Genomic DNA, 20,012 nt, shown 5'->3' with positions numbered 1-20,012 from the left:
TAATAATAATTATGGATCATAATCCTAAGAATAATAAATTAATAATGAAAAAAAAAAAAATTTGATCGCACAGGAATTAATTTTTTTTTAATAATAATAATAATGAATAAAAATAATAATATTGAAATAAAATTAAATTATATTGTTTTCATTGATATACAACCATATTTATTATATAATGAAACATTTAAAAGGATATTAGAAATTAGTTTATTAAATAAATCAATATTTAAATCAACACAACAAATAATAACCCATCAACAACAATTAATAAAATTTTATCCATCTATTAATAGTATATTTAAATATATAAATTGTTTTGCAGATATAAATTTTAACTATGATGAAAATGAATTTGAAGATAGTGAAAATGAAGATAATTGTAAAGAAAATCATTATAATAATGTCAATGTCGATGGTCAAAATAATGATGATGATGATGATAATGAAAACTATAAATATAAATTAATTCAATATAAAGATATAGAAAATTTATATTGTAAAAGTAAAGATGAAAATTGTTTATGTGGAATAAAAAAATTTTTAATTGAAAATTTAGGTAGTAATAATAAATTAAAACACGTTACATTGGTAAATGGAATTTTTGCGAAATCACTTGCACTTGACCCATCATGTAATGGTTTTTTTAAATTTAATAAACTTATTTTAAATTGGGATCGCAAAGAATTCCCTTGGTCAATTCCATATGAAAATGAAGATTATGCTAATATAAAACTTGAAAGTGATTTTGAATATTCATTCGATTATTTAAATAGATATAAACCAAAAGAAATTAAAATCAATACAGTAAAGGGTAAAATGAAATTACATATAACTAAATTAAATAACATTTTAAAGTGTGATTCAATTGAAAAAATTCAATTCACCCAACACGATACTCCATCATCATTCTTACAACATATTGTATCCTATAAATCAATTGTACCACCACCACCATCACCACCATTAATTAAATCATTAACAATTAGATTATGCATTAATGATACAGTTTATTGGGAAGATTTTAAAAATAATAAAAACTATTGTTCAAGTGAAATCGTTGGTAAAATATTTAAAGATTGTCAATTTCAATCAAATACAACATTAAAGGAATTAATATTATTAGAGACTTTAAAATATTCAGAAATTAAAAAGAATCCAACTTATTTATTAGAATCATTAATTGGTAATAAATCATTAACAACATTAGGTTTACAAGTATTTAAACTTTGGGATGAATGTTTTGAATGGAAGTCTCGAGAACTTTTAATTCCTAGAGAATTGAAACACTCTCTTGATGAAGTTTCAAAATATTCTAAAACTCTATCACCTCTATTGAAAATACCAACAATTACAACATTACATTGTGATTTTAATTCATTATTATCATTCCTTCAACATTGTAATGAAAATTCAAATATTAAAACTTTAATAGTAACAAAAGGTCCATATGAAGATAAAACCAATTCAAATAGATATAGTCCAACATTAACAAATGATGAACTTGAATTTATTTCAAATTTTTTTAAACAAAATAAATCTTTACAAGTTTTTGGATTAAGAAAGATATATTTTGATCAATTATTAACAATATTTAATAATAGTTTTAGTAAATTAATTATAAAATTCATTTAAAAAAAAATAATAAAATAATTAAAAATTAAAATACAATTTTTATATTTTATGTGTTTATTTTGACATTAAAATTGATAATAGTTTTATTGGATTGATTCTATATTGATTAAACTCATCACCTTCATAAAAACCTAAATTTTCAATATAATTTATAATACCATTATCATTATCACCTGAAACTAAAATTTCTTGTTGAGTTTTAATATTTTGAATTTTATATTCAATATTCCATTTTCTATTCCAAATTCCTTCTTCTTCTTCTTCTTCTTTTTCTTTTTCTTTATTTTTATTATTATTATTATTATTATTATTATTTTGTTGTTTTTGTTTTTCATTCCAAAATAATGAATATTGAAAACCATTATAAATATTTTTAACTATATATAATTCAATCTCTTTATTATATAATAATTTAATTGGTGCCATTGGTCCAAAATTTAAATCTTTTCTTGTTTGTTCACATTGATTAATTACATCTTTTAATTTATTTGATATATCAATATGTGTTAATGATTGTTTATTATCTAAATTCCATTGTTCTAATAATTTCCAATCATTTTTTATTCTTTCTTTAAATGATTCATTCTCTCCTAAAAACCCATCAAATGATCTATATCTCCATGATTCTGGATCACTTGTATTATCTTGTATAATTTTGGCTCTTTTCTCTATAATTTCAATACTAAGATTATTTATATTATTTAATTCATCAATATCTTTAAATTCTTTTAAAAATTTGGTTTGTTTTTTCATTTCTTTTTTTTTTTTTTTTTTTAAAAAATAAATAAAAAAAATAAAAAAAAAAAAAAAAAAAAAAAAACAACATTCCAATTTTACTTTTAATATTTTTAATTTTTTTTTTTTTTTTTTTTTTTTTTAATGATTTATTTTATTTTTAAATATGGATTTATTCCCTACGCATTATCCTTTAAAATAAAAAACAATTACAAAAAATGAATAGTAAATAATTAAATTTTGGGTGATCCATTATTAATACAATAAAAACAGAGTCATAATTAAATAAAAATAATAATAAAATTTATTAGTTTTTTTTTTTTTAAATAATTCCAATGGAATTTAGATATTTTATAAAGGAATCTTCTAAATTGAACAATAATTTTTATTTTTTTTTAGACAATCACCATTTTGAAATTTCTCTAGTTTAATTTTTTTTTTTTTTTTTTTTTTTTAATTAATTTTCCAAAAGATATTAAAAAAAAACAATCAAAAAAGAAAAAACAATAAAAAAAAACAAAAAAAAAAAAAAACAAAAAATAAAATTAAAAAATGAATAAAAATTCAATTATTCGTATTGCAAGACCAACAGATAATTTAGATTTAATCAAAAATCAATATTTAAATGGATTAGGATTTAAACTATTATTTCAATTTGAAGATCATGAAGGATTTGATGGTATAATTATTGGACATGAAAATCAATTATACCATTTAGAATTTACTCATCATCGTGGTGTTATTGTTGGAAAATCACCAACTAAAGATCATTTATTAGCATTTTACATTCCAAATGAAGATGAATATAATAATCAATGTAAAAAAATGTTAGATGCAGGTTTTATTAAAACTATATCTTACAATCCATATTGGGATTATAATGGATCAACCTATGAGGATATTGATGGATATCGTATTGTTTTGGCTAAAATTTCATATGGTGAAGACCATTAATTATTAATATTAATAAAACAAATAAAAAAAAAATAGTTTTTTTTATTTTAGAAAATAAATAATAAATAAAACAATAATTATTTAATTCTTTTTTAAATTTTTAATTTTTTAAATTTTTTTTTAAATTTTTTATTTTTTTTATTTACTATTTTTAATAATTTAAAAATTTATTTCTTTTCAGTGAATTCAGCTTCAGTGGTGTTATCTTTGTTTTCTTTATTTTCAGTTGATGAAGATTTGCTTGCAGATGAATCGAGTTTAGCTTTGTAGGCAGTTTCAAAAGATGAACGAGTTAAATCGTGTAATTTTTTAATTTCAGCTTCAATGGCTGAACCATCTTCTTTGGCAAGGACATCACGAACGGCTTGGACTGCTTTTTTAATTTCTTCAGTTTGTGGTTGAGAGAGGTAATCTTTGAATTCAACTAAATCTTTTTCAACTTGGTATACAACGGATTCACCATTGTTTCTGGCTTCAACTAATTCTTTACGTTTACGATCAACTTCAGCGTTGGCTTCAGATTCTTTAAGGATACGAGCGATATCATCTTTGCTTAAACCACCACTGGTTTGAATTCTAACTTGTTGAGCTTTACCGGTAGCTTTATCTTTAGCAATAACTTGTAACATACCATTGACATCAATATCAAAGGTAACTTCAATTTGTGGGACACCTTTTGGTAATGGTGGGAGACCGAATAAAGTGAATTTGGCGAGGAGTTTATTGTCGACGGCCATTTCTCTTTCACCTTGGAAAACTTTAATTTCTACTTCAGATTGACCATCGGCAGCAGTTGAGAAAGTATCAGTCTTTGAGGCTGGAATATTAGTATTTTTCTTGATTAAACGAGTAAAGACACCACCTAAAGTTTCAATACCCAATGAGAGTGGGGTAACATCAACTAAAACGATACCTTTGGTATCACCTTTGAGGACACCACCTTGAATGGCAGCACCGACGGCGACAGCTTCATCTGGGTTAACACCTTTGAATGGTTCTTTATTGAAAGTGCTCTTGGCTAATTCTTGTACTTTTGGCATACGAGTCATACCACCGACTAAAATGACTTCATTGATTTCACTGGTGCTTAAACCGGCATCCTTGAGACAAATGTTACATGGACCAATGGTACGTTGAATGAGGTCAGCAACCAATTGTTCAAATTTACTACGAGTTAATTTCATATTGAAATGGACTGGACCAGATGGACCGGCACTAATATATGGAAGATTGATTTCGGTGGTTAAAGTTGAGGAGAGTTCACATTTGGCTTTTTCAGCGGCTTCTCTTAAACGTTGAGTAGCCATGGTGTCTTTAGTTAAATCGATACCCTTTTCCTTTTTGAATTCAGCAACAAAGTGTTCGAGTAAAGCGTTATCAAAATCTTCACCACCTAAAAATGTATCACCATTAGTTGCACGTACTTCAAATACACCACCAACAATCTCTAAAATGGAAATATCAAATGTACCACCACCTAAATCATAGACGGCAACAGTCTTTGGTTCGTCTTTCTTGAAACCATAGGCTAAAGCAGCGGCAGTTGGTTCGTTAATAATACGTTGTACTTTTAAACCTGCAATTGTACCTGCATCACGAGTGGCTTGACGTTGACTATCATCAAAGTATGCTGGAACGGTAATAACAGCATCTGTAACTGGGCCACCTAAATTGGTTTCGGCGGTTTCTTTCATCTTTTGTAAAACCATAGCACCTGCTTCTGATGGTGAAATCATTTTACCTTTAACTTCAAACCATGCATCACCATTTGGACCTTTAACAATCTTATATGGTACCATTGTCATATCTTTTTTAGTCATTGGATCATCAAATCTACGACCAATTAAACGTTTAGTAGCAAATAATGTATTTTCAGCATTTGTAACCATCTTTAATTAATTAAATAAATAAAAATAATGTTAATTATATATTTTTCAAATAAGATCTATTAATAATTTTTTTTTTTTTTTTTTTTTTTTAATAAAACTATTACTTACTTGTCTTTTAGCTGGTAAACCAACGATTTTTTGGTTGTCTTCAGTGAAGGCAACAACTGATGGAGTGGTACGACCACCTTCAGCATTTTCTAAAACACGGGCTTCAGCACCTTGCATAACAGCAACACAAGAATTGGTTGTACCTAAATCAATACCAATAACTTGACCAGAGATTTTAGAATCTGAACAGAATTGACGAATACCTTTTTGGGCCTAATAATTTTAGTTTAAAATAAATAAATAAATAAATAAATAAATAAATAATTATAAAAATAAATAAATTAGTAAATCTTAAAAATAATTTAAAGATCAAATCTTTTTAAATAAATAAATAATAATAATAATAATAAATAATAAAATTAACTTACATTTAAACTGTTAAGTTTTAAAGCTTTTAATGATCTTAACATTTTATATTTAAACAAATTTTAATATAAAAGAAAAAAAATTATATGAAAGTGTGTTTTAAAGTTTTCGAAAATGAAATAAAATAAAATGAAAAAAAAAAAAATTTCGTTTTTTGGAATGAAAAAAAAAAAAAAAAAATTAAAAAAAAAATTTAAAAAAAAATAAAAATTAATAAAATTTATTAGTTCCACGCTTTTTTTACGTGACGATCAATTAAAAAATATTAAAAAAAACGAGTAAAAACATAAGAAAGTTAGGGGGAAATAGACAAAGTCCAAAGAATTAAGTGTCCTGAAAAAAACTTACTTATTGTTTTTATAGTAAAATCTAATAAAAAAGTAACCGAAGAAACCATATTTGAAAAGAGATATATTGAAATTTTTTTTTTTTTTTTTTTTTTGAATTTCATTTTTTGGATTTCAAAATTTTTTAAATGAAATTTCATTGCATTTTTTATTATTTTTCATTTTTTTTTTTTCAATTTAGTGAATATATACATATTTTAATTAAAAAAAAAAAAAAAAAAAAAAAAAATATAGATATTTTCAATATTTTTTTAATAGTAAATAATGTATATTTATGGAAAATAAAATAAAATAAAATAATAATAATAAAAATAATTAAAAAAAAAAAAAAAAAAAGTGGGACCACTTACAATTTTATTTATAGTTTTTATTTTATTTTTATTTTTTTATTAATTTTTATTTTTATTTTTTTTTTTTTTTTGTTTAAAAATAGCAACAAAACGATTGAAAACAAAAGTCTCTTTTTTTTTTTTTTTAATTTTTTTTTTTTTTTAATTTTTTTTATTTTTAATTTTAAATTTTGGTGAGGGATATTAATAAATACAATCAAAATTTAAATTGACCAATTGTTTTTATACAGAAACAAAACAAAAATTCATCATATCGCGTATTGAATGATTATGATGATATGAAAATAATTAATTTTCAAATTTAATTTTCGGATTGGTTTTCTGGGCAAGCTTTGGCGATGTGACCTGGTTGGTTACATTTGTAACATTTGGCAGCATCACGACCTTGACCTCTGGTGCTTGGTGATGGACAATCCTTGGAGATGTGACCTAAACCACCACAGTTGTAACATTTGTTATCTCTACCTCTTCTACAATCTCTAGCAAAATGACCAAAACCATTACATTGGTAACATTTAATTGGGTCTTTCTTTTCGAAGGTTGGTTGTGGGTTTTGTGGACATTCACGGCTTAAATGACCAACAACGTTACAACTATATAATTTTAAATAAAAATAATAAAAAAAAAAAAAATTTTAATGTTAAAAATAAAAAATGGGGCGATTAAAAAAAAAAAAAAAAATAAAAAAAATAAAAAATAACATACACATAACAAGCACGATCACCAGCTTCTGGATTCTTTGGGCAATTACGTGAGATATGACCAACTTCTTTACATTTGTAACAACTCTTTTCTTTGATTTCTGACATTTTGTTAAATTCTAAAAATAATTTTGTATGATAAAATTAGTAAAAAAAAAACGACAATTTTTTTTTTTTTTTTTTTTGAATTTTGAAATTTTTGTTAAGAGAAAAAAAAAAAAATGGACGAAAGTGAACAAGAAAAAAAAAAAAAACTAACAAATTATGAATTTTGGTTGTTATTGTTATTTCTATTAATTATTTCTTTTGTTATTTCTTATCATTATTATTTCTTTTTTATTTTTTTTTTTTATTTTCTTTTTTTTTCTTTTTTTTTTTTAATTTTTTTTTTTCTTTTTTTTTAAACTTCGCAACACGAAATTGAAAAGATAGTTGTAGGTTTTTTTTTTATTTTTTTTTATTTCTTTAAATATTTTTTTTTTATTTGTTGTTTCTCCTTGTTTTTATTGATTTTTTAATCAATTCATTTTTTTTTATTTGGTCTTTAGATTTTTAAAATTTTTTTTTATTTCTTTTAATTTAATTTCATTAATTACCTTCTCGACTGTTATATAACCTTCGCTCTTCCTACTACTTCAACTGAAAAAAAAAAAAAAAAAAAAAAAAAAAAATTTTTAAAATTTCAATTTTTGAAAAAAAAAAAAAAAAAAAAAAAAAAAAAATAAAATAAAAATAAAATAAATAAAAAAATATAAAAATAAAAATTAAATTTAGTGGTTGTTATAAAATTAATTATAATTTTTTTTTTTTATTAAATTAAATTTAATTTTAAAAAATAGACCAATTTAGGAATTTTTTTTTTTTCTAATCAAATCTTGATTTTATTAATTAAATTATTTTCTTATTTTTTTTATTAATTTAATTTTAATAAATCTTCCCCCCAAATCAATATAAAAAAAAAAAAAAAAATTTAATAATGAGGATACAATACAAATCGAATATTTGAAATTTTTTTTTTTTTTTTTGCTTTGAAAAAAAAATCTTTTTTTTTTTTTTTTTTTTTATTTTTTTTTTATTTTTAATTTTTTTTTTATTTTTTTAAAACTGATTTGTAGTCCTTGACAATAATTTTTTTTTTTTTTTTTTTTTAAAAAAATAAGCACTCAATCAAAAAAAAAAAAAAAAATATTTATAGATATATAAAATAATTAATTTATGATATTTTTATTTAAAACATCAAATAAATATTTTTATTTATTAGGAGTGGGTGGAAGTTGTTTCCTTGGTTTTGTATTTTTATATTTTTTAAAAAAGAGTTATAATAATAAAAATAATAAATTTATTGAAAGTGACAACAATAATAAAAATAATTTTGAAAAAGAAGAAAAAGAAATGTCACAACAATTAATTGAAATTAGAAAAAAGATAAATGATTATAGTAAACTTAAATATCCAACAAAACAAGGAATTTTATTTAAAAAGAGTAGATATTTAAAAGAATGGAGAAATCGATTTTTTGTAATTGAAGAAGATATTTTATATTATTTTGATATTGAAAAAGGTAATAATAGTAATAAACCAATTGGTACACCATTAGGTATTTTCAATTTATTAAATTGTTCATTCACATTGATAACCAATGAAAAACGTTCACCATTAGTATTTAAAATTCAAGAAGAGAATGGAACCAATAAAGATTATAAAAATTGTTTAATTTCATGTGAATCAGCAGAGGAGTTTAATCAATGGTTTCAATTATTACCTCAAATTAAACAAACTATGGATAGAAAGAAAGATTTAGTTATAAAGTTACAAGCATTGAGTAGAAAGAAACTTCAACAAAAGAAATATCAACAATTGAAAGAATCAGCATTAACCATTCAAAGATTTTATCATCTATATGAGGGTGAAAGAAAATTGGCACGTTTTATTTTCAATGTTATTAAAGTTCAATCGTATGCACGTTGTTTCATTGATAGAATGAGATATAAAAAAATCAAAGAGGAGATAATGGTAATTCAAAGCCATTTTCAAGTGATTAAAGCAAAGAATAGATTGGAAAAAGAATTTATGAGAAGAAGAATAGCTCAAGAGTTATTATCAACAGAGAAGTCCTATGTTTATAATTTGAAATTAATTATTGATATTTTCATTAGACCCCTAATTAATTTCAATTCAATTGAACAACGTGTTTTATCAGTTTCAGAGATTTCAGGTGTATTTGGTAATTGGGAGAGACTTTATAAGATTAATTCAGATCTATTGGTATTGATTCAATGTAAATTGGATAATTGGAGTATCGATCAAACCATTGGTGATCTATTCATTGAGAATACAGATTCACTATTTGAGTATACTCCATACGTTACAAACTATGATCACTCTAGGAAATTATTGGCAAAGTTGACCAGTGGTAATACAAATTTTAGAAACTTTTTAGATGCAGCTCAACGTGATAAACGTTCAAAGTATTTGGATATCTCAAGTTTCTTAATTCAACCAATTCAACGTTTACCACGTTATGAACTTTTACTTAGAGATCTTTTAAAGTCAACCTCTACTCTACATAAAGATCATAAATATCTTTCAAAAGGTATAGTTAAAATTAAAGAGATAACAATGTATGTAAATGATCAACAAAAGGAGAGAGAAAATCTATCACAAGTAATTCAAATTCAAAAAGAGTTAATTATGGATAATATAAAATTATCCTTCTCTTCTGCAACTCGTTTAATTAGAGAAGGTGAAATTAAAGTTTCAAAGAAAAAAACTTGGAATTATATGTATCTTTTCAATAGTCAATTGGTTATCATTCAAAAGAAAGATGATAAAAAATTAGTTAAAGAAGTAATTCAATTGGAACAATTAGGTATTAGAGATGATAATAGCAGTAGTAGTAATACAATTACAAATGATTCTGGTACTGATCTTTTAAATAATTCTTCAAATAATTTATTATTATTATCATCAACAATATCTTCACCTGATTTATCAAGTAGTGGTACTAATGCCATAAATACAAGTTCTCAAGCTTTACCAATTGGTACCATTGGTAATAAATTCAAATTAATAATTTCTTCAAAAACTGAAATATCTTTATATTTTGATACTCCTGAAGAAAAAAATAATTGGTTTGCTGATATTGCTATCACTCTTAATCGTTTAGAAACTCAAAAGAAAAATTTTGAAAAATCAATTAATCTTCAAACAATTAATTAGATTCTTTTAAAATTTATTGTATTTTTAGTATAAAAAAAAAAAAAAAAAAAGTAATAAAAAAATTACATTGTATTTATTAAATTATATCTTAATTTTAAATAAGGAGGAAAAAAATTAAAATGATAAAAAAAAAAAAAAAAAAATTATTATTAACTAAAAATTATCATTTATTTGTTTGGTTCAAATACCAACATAATTAATATTATTATTTTTTTGTTTTTTATTATTAAAATCCCTTGGGTGATATTTTTGCAGAAATTTCCCTGCAACACATGTTATTATAATTAAATGGGATATCCAGAATCAATTTCATCAATTTCAAACTCAACTGGTTCAATGGGAAGTTCAATTAGTGCCTCCAATCTTAATGGATTTGCTAGTAATGATAATTCAATTTCATGTTTTGATGGTGGTTGTGGTGGTGGTTTAGGTGGATGGGGTGGTTTAAGAGGATGGGGTGGTATTGGTGGTTTTAATGGAGGTTGTGAAGGTTGTGGCAGTTCAAACACCAATATAATTAACCTTGACATCGATATTGGCCGTAGTCATCGTAGATGTTGTTAATTTACTCTTTAAATAAATTAATTTTAAAACATAACCAAAATCATTTTAAAAAAAAAAAAAAAAATCAAACAAATAAAAAAACAAACAAATAAATGATAATTTTTAGTAAATAATAATTTTTTTTTTTTTTTTTTTATCATTTTAATTTTTTTCCTCCTATTGTTTTTTATTATTTTATCATAATTTTATTTAAATGAGATATATTATTTGTTAATGTTCATATTAATTTGTTAAATTATAATATCTCTTTTTAAAAAGCGAGAAATTGGGTGTAGTAAAATATCTCCAAAAATAATTAATTTTTTATATCCAGTAAGATTTATTATTTTTAAAAAAAAAAAAAATTATTAAATTAAATATTGAAAAAAAAAAAAGGAAAAATAAAAAAATTAAAAAAATATATATATAATACATATTTATAATTATTAAAAAAAAATTAAATAATTTGTCAAGTTAGACCATAGTCGAGTAAAAATTAAAATACTAAAAATAATAATAAATAATAAAATTAAAATTAAAATGGAAATAAAAATTTATATTTCTTATTTAAACCCATACCACCTGGAGAATAAAATCTAAAAAACAAATGGTTTGTATGGGGTAAATTAAATAATAATTTTTAATGAAAAAAATTCTTAGAATATGAAAAAAAAAATCAAAGAATGAGAGATTGTTCGGACAATATTAATTTATTATAAAATTTATTAATTTTTTTTTCCAATGACTATATAAAAGGATAAAATTTTTTTTTTATTATATATTTTATTATTAAAATAGGAATAAATTTTCAAAGCTAAAATAAATAAATATCTGAAAAACTTTAATATATATATATTAATAGTTTTTTAAAAAAAGATAAAAAATAAAAATAATCATGTTAAAAATTATAGTAACTATTTTAGTGATATTCTCATTACTATCAAATTTGAATGCAGTAAATGGAGATAAAAATGGCTGTATCGCCGCGTGTGCCCATGCTCATCCAGATTTTTTTAAATTTTGCGCCAATGGATACAGTCAATCAGACAAATTAAAATGCCAAAATATAAAAGAAAAATGTGCATTGGGATGTCCAAGCCATTAATAAAAATGATTAATTAATCAGTTTTTTAAAAAAATTCATATAGGATTATTTGTTTTTATTAAATTAATTTTATTTTTTTATTGTAAAACCTTTCTTGGACTCTAATTATTTAATTACCACCAGAATTTTTTTTTTGTTTTTTTATTATTATTATAAATTTTTTTTTTTTTTTTTATATTGATTAATTACAGTTCTTCCAATGATATTATTATTAGTGATGAAAACTTAATTTGTTAATGTAAGTCGCTGATTTATTCTGGAGGTTTTTTGATAAATTTCAAAAAGAAACAAATTATAATCCAATCTTCTTTATCAGCTTCAGTTGTACTAATTACCATACCATTTTCACTTTTATCTCCACTCCAATTAATTTGAAAACAATATAAACCAGTCTCTGTATTATTTGCAGACTGTGGAACTTCTTCATTTTCACTACCTTGATCTTCTTGAATTAAAATATTACATGAAAAAATACCACCGACTTTTAATTAATAATAACGATTTTTAATACATTTAATAATCTTTCTTTATAATAATTTTCAAAACCTGGTAAACAATATGTAATTGGTATATATAATGAACCTTCAAATGATTTATATTCACTTAAAATTATATAGTTTTTAATTTATTTTTAAAATACAATGTTATTTTTTTTTTTTTTTTTTTTTTAAAAATGTCTACTTTCCATCATTAATCCATCTTTAATTAATTGTCTATTAATTATATTTAAATTTGTTGTTGTTGTTGTTGTTACATTATTGGAATTACTTGTATTTAAATTATTATTATTATTATTATTATTATTATTATTATTATTATTATTATTATTATTATTATTATTTTCTTGAAGTAATAAAGTTTTTGAAACATTCTCAGGTTTTCTCTTTGATTCATTTAATTGATCAGTGATTTGTTTTGTTCTTTTTAGGACATCTTGAATTGCAACTCTTTCCAAAGTATCAACTGTATGATTTAATGGATCAGTTAAGAGTGGAATATAACGTGGTACTCTTTGAACGGGTCTAATTAAATAACTATCGATTGTTTCACTTTTACATTGTTCAGAAAATTGACATTTCTCTAGAAACTCTTTAAATTTTGGTAATTTTGCACGATTTTCATGTACACAATCCATTGCTTTATTGAAATTGTTAATATAGGTACGAAGTTCTTCAATGGTATCTTTTTGATCCCAATAACATTGTAAACAATGAGCCAACTCTAATACATCCTTCTTGTCTGACATTCCTCTTAACTTTTTTAAGAATTCACAACTAACTCTAAATACTTTATCAATATTTAAAAATAATTTTTAATAGAAATTTTTGAGTGTTATTGGAGAGGCGAAATTCCTAATTTGATGAATCAATTTTTGAAAATTAGAGACCCTATTTTGATATTATTATAATTTGATTTTTAATGAGAAATTGTTTTTCATGTTATTAAGTGATATATTCTGTAAATTTAAAAAATAAATAATAAATATTGTAAAACTCACTTTTTGTAATTTCAAATATTTTTATATGAGCCATATAAAATTAATATGTATAATTTTCAAATTTTGAAAAGTGCTCAAACTTGAATGGTTTTTACAATATTTTTAATTTTCAAGATTTCCCAGATACAAGACTAAAGAGGTTTATAGATTTTTTGTATAAATAGTATTAATTAATTAGCATTATTCCTCTGAGGAATAATTAAACAAGAATTAAAATGCTATACATATATAACTATAAATCTTCTATTGAGATATATAAATAATAACTTCTTGTATTCGTCTCCACATTGTCTTCATAATTAAATAATAAATTATTTACTACCCCACCAGTATCACATAAAATTACTTCCTTTCAATTTTTTATGAGAGAAACCGAAATTGTATTATTTTTAAACTTAAAAATGTTTTTTAAGTATTGAAAAAATTTTTAGTAGTTTTAATAATATGATAACCAAAAAAAGATTTTTTTTTTTTTTTTAATCTTGGTTAATCATTGTTTATCCATTAAAGGGAATAAATGATAACTAATAAAATATTTGATATTTTATTTAATAATTATAGCGAATTAACAACATCTACGATGACGACGACTACCAATATCAATGTCAAGGTTAATAACATTTACATTTGAACTACCACCTCCACAACCATTACCATTACAGAAATTACCTAAACCACCCCATCCTCCAAAATCATTATCAAAATATGCTGTTGAATTATCATTAACAGATGATCCATTATAATTATAGGTGTTGATTGAACTCAATGCTGTTCTAGTTGGATTTGAAATTGATGAAATTGAATCTAAAAAATTATTTATTATTATAAAAATTATTAGTAATTTAATATTTACAAGTATTTACTTATATTAATTAAGAAAAAAAAAATATTTACTAAAAATTGTCATTTGTTTGTTTTTTTATTTGTATTTATTTATTTATTTGTATTTTATTTATTTATTTATTAAAAAAAAAAAAAAAAAAGAATTTATAGTTTTTTAATTTTTTTAAAATAAAATAAAATAAAATATAAAAAAAGTTGAAATATTTATAAACTTGTTTAAAAAGAAAAAAAATAATAATTTAAAACACATATTTTGTTGTTTTATAATAAATTTTAATTTTTAAATAAAAAATCAAACAATTTAATAAACTATTTATATTGAAAAAAAAAAAAAAAAACTATTAAAAAATAAAATAATCATTTTTAAAAAAATACACAAATAAATGGCAATTTTTAGTAAATATTATTATTTTTTTTCTGTTTTTTTAAAAAATAATAACCTATCATTTACTTACTATTAAAATTAAAATATAATAGAATCAATTTCATCAATTTCAAATTTAACTGGTTCAATGGGAAGTTCAATTGGTGCCTCTAATCTTAATGGATTTGCTAGTAATGATAATTCAATTTCATGTTTTGATGGTGGTTGTGGTGGTAGTGGTGGTTTAGGTGGATGGAGTGGTTTAAGTGGATGGGGCGGTATTGGTGGTTTTAATGGTGGTTGTGGCGGTTCAAACACAAATATCATTAACCTCGACATTGATATATGTCGCCGTCGTCGTAGATGTTGTTAATTTACAAGTTAATAAAAAAATTGGATAATTTTTATCTTTTTTTCTCCTAAATTCAAATAAAATTTAAGTTTTTTTAAAATTTTTTTTTCTCTATTAATACCTTTAACATTTATAATTTTATTTGTTTAATTTCTGAATATTCCAATTAATTATTTCAATAAGTTTAAAGTTGACATTATTTTTTCCAATCTTGATTTTAAAGTTCCTTTAATATAAAAACAGAAAAGAAAAGAAAAAAAATAAAAATAAATCAATATCTAAAACACTTTTTAATTTAAAAAATAAATTTTATTTTTTTTTTATTTTTTTTTTTTTATTTTAAGAAAAACACAAAAAAAAATTATGATATTAAGATACAAGTATATAAAAATTTAAAGGAAAAAAAAAAAAAAAAAAAAAAATTTTATACTAAAAATATAAAAAAAAATAATAAAATTAATTTTTGAATAATATCTTTTAAAATAATAATAAAAAAAAAATTATTATTTTATTTATTAATTAGAGTAAAGTGAATTAACAACATCTACGATGACGACGACCAATATAAATGTCAAGGTTAATAACATTTACATTTGAACTACCACCACAACCATTACCATTACCGAAATTACCTAAACCACCCCATCCTCCAAAATCATTATCAAAATATGCTGTTGAATTATCATTAACATATGATCCATTATAACTATATGTGTTGATTGAACTTAATGCCATTCTAGTTGGATTTGAAATTGAGGAAATTGAATCTAATAAATTATTATTTTAAAATTGTTATTAAAATTTTTAAGTATATTCATATTAAAAAATAGAATATTTACAATAAATTGACATTTCTTGATATATTTATTTTATTTTTTTTTTGTATATTTGTTTTTATTTGTTTTTTTTTAATATGAAAAAAAAATTAGTATTTATAATTTTTGAAAAAAAAAAAAAAAAAAGTTGAAAGGATTATAAAATTGCTTAAAATAATTAATACACAAATTTTGTTTAATAATGGAAATTTAAATTTTTTATTTTATTTTAAATAAATTAATCTATCAATTTAATAAACTATTTTAATTGAAAAAAAATTTTTAAAAAAATAAAAATAAAATCATATAAACAAATAAATATAAAAAATGGCAATTTTTAGTAAATACTATTTCTTTATATTTTCTTTTTTTTTTTTTTTTTTTATTTTTAAAAAAATAACTAACTATTTACTAACCATTCTAATTAAATATAATATAGAATCAATTTCAAATTCCACTGGTTCAATGGGAAGTTCAATTGGTTTCTCTAGTAAAGATGGATTTTCTAGTAATGATAATTCAATTTCATGTTTTGATGGTGGTGGTGGTGGTGGTGGTTTAGGTGGATGGGGTGGTATCGGTGGTTTTAATGTTGGTTGTGGTGGTTCAAATGCAAATATCATAAACATTGATATCGATATTGGCCGTCGTCATCGTAGATGTTGTTAATTATTTCACAAAATTTAAATTTAAATAAATAAAATATTTCATTTAAAACTTCTTTTTAAAAATTTAATCCCTGTTATTATAACTATTATTATTTTTTTATTTTACTTTTTTTATTTTAATTTTAATAATTCACCAAGACATTTTTATTTTATTTTTAATTTTTAAACTCTACTTTTTTCCAATCATTTAATTCTTTTTTTATTATAAACTTTCAACTTTCCCCTATCAAAGAAAAAAAAGAAAGAACAAAAAAAAAAAAAAAAAAAAAAATCAACAACTAGCATGCTATTAAGAATTAAAAAACAATAAATAAAATGAAAATAAGTATCTCAAGGAGAGGAAAATAACAATTGCGTTATTTATTTTACATTCAATATTTATTAAACCTTGCATATGTATTAATAGCCATTATAAAAAAAAAAAAAAAAAAAAAAACTATTTAACTTCTAAATTGCAAGTATAAAATATTTATTTAATAATTAAAGCGAATTAACAACATCTACGATGACGACGACGACCAAAATCAATGTCAAGGTTAATAACATTTACATTTGAACTACCACCTCCACAACCATTACCATTACCAAAATCACCTAAACCACCCCATCCTCCAAAATCATTATCAAAATATGCTGTTGAATTATCATTAACAGATGATCCATTATAATTATAGGTGTTGATTGAACTTAATGCTGTTCTGGTTGGATTTGAAATTGATGAAATTGAATCTAAATTATTTATTATTATAAAAATTATTAGTAATTTAATATTTTCAAGTATTTACTATTATTAATTAGGAATAAAAAAATATTTACTAAAAATTGTCATTTGTTTGATATTTATTTGTTTTTTTATTTGTATTTTATTTATTTATTTATTTTTAAAAAAAAAAAAAAAAAAAAAGAATTTATAGTTTTTTAATTTTAAAAAAATAAAATAAAATATAAAAAAAAGTTGAAATAGACTTGTTTAAAAAGAAAAAAAAATATTTAAAACACATATTTTGTTGTTTTATAATAAATTTTAATTTTAAAATAAATTAATCAAACAATTTAATAGACTATTTATATTGAAAAAAAAAAAAATAAAATCATTTTAAAAAAAAAAAGTTATAAAAAAAAAAAATACACAAATAAATGGCAATTTTTAGTAAATATTATTATTATTTTTTTCATTTTTCTCTTTTTTTAAAAATAGTAACCTATCATTTACTTACTATTAAAACTTAATATTTAATAGAATCAATTTCATCAATTTCAAATTCAACTGGTTCAATGGGAAGTTCAATTGGTGCCTCTAATCTTAATGGATTTGCTAGTAATGATAATTCAATTTCATGTTTTGATGGTGGTTGTGGTGGTAGTGGTGGTAGTGGTGGTAGTGGTGGTTTAGCTGGATGGAGTGGTTTAAGTGGATGGGGTGGTATTGGTGGTTTTAATGGTAGTTGTGGCGGTTCAAACGCCAATATCATTAATATTGATATCGATATTGGTCGTCGTCGTAGATGTTGTTAACTTTTCTACTAAATTTAAATAAATTAGAGTTTTTTTTAAAGTTTTTTCTTTAAAAAAAAAAATTAATTCCTATTTTAATTTTACTTTTTTTTTACTTTTTTTTATAATTTATCTAAACATTTTAATTTTAATTTTAATTTATTAACCTAATAAATTGAGAGTTAACCTCTCCTTTATTAATTCCTTTGAATAACTGAAATATCTTTTCATTTTACTTAAATCCAAATATTTAATTATCCATTATACCAAAAAAAAAAAAAATAAAATAAAATAAAATAAAATAAAATAAAATAAAATAAAATAAAATAAAATAAATCATTTCTAATATAAATATTGTTTTTTATTTGTTTTTTTTCTATATTGTGTATATTACAATTTTTAAGATTACAATGCAGTTCCACGAACATTGATTGATTTCATTCCTGCAAATGCTTTTTTTTTTTTTTTTTTTTTTTTTTGTTTTTTTTTTTTTAAAAAAAAAAAGTAAGAAATTAAACATGTTAAAAAAAGGTTAGAATAACTAATAATAAAAACTTACTCATTTTAGAATAACCATTGTCATCGGCTGGTAAAGGTTCGTCAATATCAGACCAAACTAAATCTTTAATTTGAAAATGTTTACAAATTTGTGTTACTGGTAATTTAGAATTTTGCATATTAAATAAATGTTCTTTTAAAATAACATTTCTTAAGCTAACCAATTTTACATTAATTTCAGACATGATTTTTAAATTAAAAGGTAATGAAAAAAAATAAATAAATAAAAGAAAAAAAAAAAAAATCTGATGGTTTGTGTGTTTATGAAAAAAAAAAAAAAAAAAAAAAAAATATTTATTTTTAATTTTTTTTTTTTTTTTTTTTTTTTTTTTTTTTTTTTTTCACTTTTCCAAAACCCCTCCACCAAAAATTAAAAAAAAAAATTAATTAAACACAATTAAATTCTTTTTTTTAAAAAATCAATGCTTTCTTTTTATTTTTTTATATTTTTTTAATCATTTTTTTTAAATACGGATTATTTTAGGAACTGAATCGGGGGATTTTTTTTTTTTTTTTTTTTTTTTTTTGAATAACAATGAGAAGAAATATATTTAATAAATAGATTTTTTAAAAAAAAAAAAATAAAAAAAATTAATTTGATTGAGATACTTGAATAGAAAATTTATTTATTTTTTTTTGGTTATTTATTTAATTCTTTTTTCTGGTTTTAATTTTTTTTTTCAACACTTTTTTTTTTTTTTTTACTTTTTTTTTTTAATAATTTTTATAATTTATTTATTAAAAAAAAAAAAAAGAGGTAAATATTAATTTAGAAACAATTTTATATACACCAAATAATTGTTTTCAAAATGATACATCGAATCTCCCATTTTAATTAAATGCTACTATAAAAAAAAAAAAAATAAAAAAAAATATTTGTATATTGGAGATTAAGAAACTACAAATGGATCTAGAATCATGCTTTTAGATGTAATCAATTTTAATGTAGCCAATGGTCCTGGTAAAAGTGATATTATTCAATGTTTTATCTTTCTCCAATTGATTCAATCTCTAGAGCGAATGAAATATTTAAACTCTGAAAAGAAAAGAATAATATTAATGTTTCCTAGGAATAATGATCCAAAAGTTACTAAGTAAACTTTTTAAAAACTATAATACTAATAATAAATAAATAAAAAATAAATAAAAATACCAATTTATCGATAATTTTCTTTTTTTTTTTTTTTTTTTTTTTTTTTTTATATGGATGATGCATTCATAAAAGTTTAAAGAATCAATTTAAACATAGATATGCAAATGGTAATATAAATAAAGCACATCAATATTTAGATTATATTTATTGTTATCAGATTTGATTAGAGATAACCAAAATAAACTACAACAAATTGAAAGAATGATTTAATTCTTTATTATTGAAATTTTTGATTACTTTTTTCAACATTTGAATACTTTTACAATATTCTCTATGTAAAAAATCAATTAAATTCTTTTTTTTTTAATTGTTTTT

General features: G+C 21.1%; 17 protein-coding genes across 17 annotated transcripts; 9 read left to right on the top strand and 8 right to left on the bottom strand.

The window, feature by feature from the left end:
• Nucleotides 1-102: 102 nt before the first annotated feature.
• Nucleotides 103-1,635, top strand: DDB_G0293334 (hypothetical protein; the record flags this gene model as incomplete). The annotated part of the gene is made up of 1 exon (XM_629205.1): nt 103-1,635. One exon carries the CDS (start codon nt 103-105, stop codon nt 1,633-1,635), a length of 1,533 nt encoding a protein of 510 aa, XP_629207.1.
• A 54-nt stretch (nt 1,636-1,689) lies between these two features.
• Nucleotides 1,690-2,388, bottom strand: DDB_G0293332 (hypothetical protein; the record flags this gene model as incomplete). The annotated part of the gene is made up of 1 exon (XM_629204.1): nt 1,690-2,388. The coding sequence occupies one exon, from the start codon at nt 2,386-2,388 to the stop codon at nt 1,690-1,692; it is 699 nt and encodes a 232-aa protein (XP_629206.1).
• A 534-nt stretch (nt 2,389-2,922) lies between these two features.
• DDB_G0293330 (hypothetical protein) lies at nt 2,923-3,324 on the top strand (the record flags this gene model as incomplete). The annotated part of the gene is made up of 1 exon (XM_629203.1): nt 2,923-3,324. One exon carries the CDS (start codon nt 2,923-2,925, stop codon nt 3,322-3,324), a length of 402 nt encoding a protein of 133 aa, XP_629205.1.
• Nucleotides 3,325-3,491: 167 nt separating this feature from the next.
• On the bottom strand, nt 3,492-5,731 carry mhsp70 (hypothetical protein; the record flags this gene model as incomplete). The annotated part of the gene is made up of 3 exons (XM_629202.1): nt 3,492-5,213; nt 5,322-5,534; nt 5,690-5,731. The coding sequence occupies 3 exons, from the start codon at nt 5,729-5,731 to the stop codon at nt 3,492-3,494; spliced, it is 1,977 nt and encodes a 658-aa protein (XP_629204.1).
• Nucleotides 5,732-6,685: 954 nt separating this feature from the next.
• DDB_G0293328 (hypothetical protein) lies at nt 6,686-7,193 on the bottom strand (the record flags this gene model as incomplete). The annotated part of the gene is made up of 2 exons (XM_629201.1): nt 6,686-6,977; nt 7,090-7,193. 2 exons carry the CDS (start codon nt 7,191-7,193, stop codon nt 6,686-6,688), a joined length of 396 nt encoding a protein of 131 aa, XP_629203.1.
• Nucleotides 7,194-8,300: 1,107 nt separating this feature from the next.
• On the top strand, nt 8,301-10,304 carry gxcKK (IQ calmodulin-binding domain-containing protein; the record flags this gene model as incomplete). The annotated part of the gene is made up of 1 exon (XM_629200.1): nt 8,301-10,304. One exon carries the CDS (start codon nt 8,301-8,303, stop codon nt 10,302-10,304), a length of 2,004 nt encoding a protein of 667 aa, XP_629202.1.
• Nucleotides 10,305-10,592: 288 nt separating this feature from the next.
• Nucleotides 10,593-10,868, top strand: DDB_G0293326 (hypothetical protein; the record flags this gene model as incomplete). The annotated part of the gene is made up of 1 exon (XM_629199.1): nt 10,593-10,868. The coding sequence occupies one exon, from the start codon at nt 10,593-10,595 to the stop codon at nt 10,866-10,868; it is 276 nt and encodes a 91-aa protein (XP_629201.1).
• Nucleotides 10,869-11,742: 874 nt separating this feature from the next.
• Nucleotides 11,743-11,952, top strand: DDB_G0293324 (hypothetical protein; the record flags this gene model as incomplete). Its single annotated transcript, XM_629198.1, has 1 exon — nt 11,743-11,952. The coding sequence occupies one exon, from the start codon at nt 11,743-11,745 to the stop codon at nt 11,950-11,952; it is 210 nt and encodes a 69-aa protein (XP_629200.1).
• A 667-nt stretch (nt 11,953-12,619) lies between these two features.
• On the bottom strand, nt 12,620-13,198 carry DDB_G0293338 (hypothetical protein; the record flags this gene model as incomplete). The annotated part of the gene is made up of 1 exon (XM_629197.1): nt 12,620-13,198. One exon carries the CDS (start codon nt 13,196-13,198, stop codon nt 12,620-12,622), a length of 579 nt encoding a protein of 192 aa, XP_629199.1.
• An 817-nt stretch (nt 13,199-14,015) lies between these two features.
• DDB_G0293336 (hssA/2C/7E family protein) lies at nt 14,016-14,357 on the bottom strand (the record flags this gene model as incomplete). The annotated part of the gene is made up of 2 exons (XM_629196.1): nt 14,016-14,254; nt 14,345-14,357. 2 exons carry the CDS (start codon nt 14,355-14,357, stop codon nt 14,016-14,018), a joined length of 252 nt encoding a protein of 83 aa, XP_629198.1.
• A 319-nt stretch (nt 14,358-14,676) lies between these two features.
• Nucleotides 14,677-15,030, top strand: DDB_G0293322 (hssA/2C/7E family protein; the record flags this gene model as incomplete). Its single annotated transcript, XM_629195.1, has 2 exons — nt 14,677-14,689; nt 14,771-15,030. 2 exons carry the CDS (start codon nt 14,677-14,679, stop codon nt 15,028-15,030), a joined length of 273 nt encoding a protein of 90 aa, XP_629197.1.
• Nucleotides 15,031-15,543: 513 nt separating this feature from the next.
• On the bottom strand, nt 15,544-15,861 carry DDB_G0293320 (hssA/2C/7E family protein; the record flags this gene model as incomplete). The annotated part of the gene is made up of 2 exons (XM_629194.1): nt 15,544-15,776; nt 15,849-15,861. 2 exons carry the CDS (start codon nt 15,859-15,861, stop codon nt 15,544-15,546), a joined length of 246 nt encoding a protein of 81 aa, XP_629196.1.
• A 290-nt stretch (nt 15,862-16,151) lies between these two features.
• DDB_G0293318 (hssA/2C/7E family protein) lies at nt 16,152-16,493 on the top strand (the record flags this gene model as incomplete). The annotated part of the gene is made up of 2 exons (XM_629193.1): nt 16,152-16,164; nt 16,264-16,493. 2 exons carry the CDS (start codon nt 16,152-16,154, stop codon nt 16,491-16,493), a joined length of 243 nt encoding a protein of 80 aa, XP_629195.1.
• A 489-nt stretch (nt 16,494-16,982) lies between these two features.
• Nucleotides 16,983-17,321, bottom strand: DDB_G0293316 (hssA/2C/7E family protein; the record flags this gene model as incomplete). Its single annotated transcript, XM_629192.1, has 2 exons — nt 16,983-17,221; nt 17,309-17,321. The coding sequence occupies 2 exons, from the start codon at nt 17,319-17,321 to the stop codon at nt 16,983-16,985; spliced, it is 252 nt and encodes an 83-aa protein (XP_629194.1).
• Nucleotides 17,322-17,629: 308 nt separating this feature from the next.
• On the top strand, nt 17,630-18,007 carry DDB_G0293314 (hssA/2C/7E family protein; the record flags this gene model as incomplete). Its single annotated transcript, XM_629191.1, has 2 exons — nt 17,630-17,642; nt 17,733-18,007. The coding sequence occupies 2 exons, from the start codon at nt 17,630-17,632 to the stop codon at nt 18,005-18,007; spliced, it is 288 nt and encodes a 95-aa protein (XP_629193.1).
• A 384-nt stretch (nt 18,008-18,391) lies between these two features.
• On the bottom strand, nt 18,392-18,729 carry DDB_G0293312 (hypothetical protein; the record flags this gene model as incomplete). Its single annotated transcript, XM_629190.1, has 2 exons — nt 18,392-18,438; nt 18,546-18,729. 2 exons carry the CDS (start codon nt 18,727-18,729, stop codon nt 18,392-18,394), a joined length of 231 nt encoding a protein of 76 aa, XP_629192.1.
• A 733-nt stretch (nt 18,730-19,462) lies between these two features.
• DDB_G0293310 (hypothetical protein) lies at nt 19,463-19,642 on the top strand (the record flags this gene model as incomplete). The annotated part of the gene is made up of 1 exon (XM_629189.1): nt 19,463-19,642. One exon carries the CDS (start codon nt 19,463-19,465, stop codon nt 19,640-19,642), a length of 180 nt encoding a protein of 59 aa, XP_629191.1.
• Nucleotides 19,643-20,012: the final 370 nt, after the last annotated feature.

Source organism: Dictyostelium discoideum, assembly GCF_000004695.1.
Source record: "Dictyostelium discoideum AX4 chromosome 6 chromosome, whole genome shotgun sequence".
In the NCBI taxonomy this organism is placed as follows: Eukaryota; Evosea; class Eumycetozoa; order Dictyosteliales; family Dictyosteliaceae; genus Dictyostelium; species Dictyostelium discoideum.
Note: the sequence above shows the minus strand (reverse complement) of the source record. Positions and strands in the feature narration are given on the sequence as shown.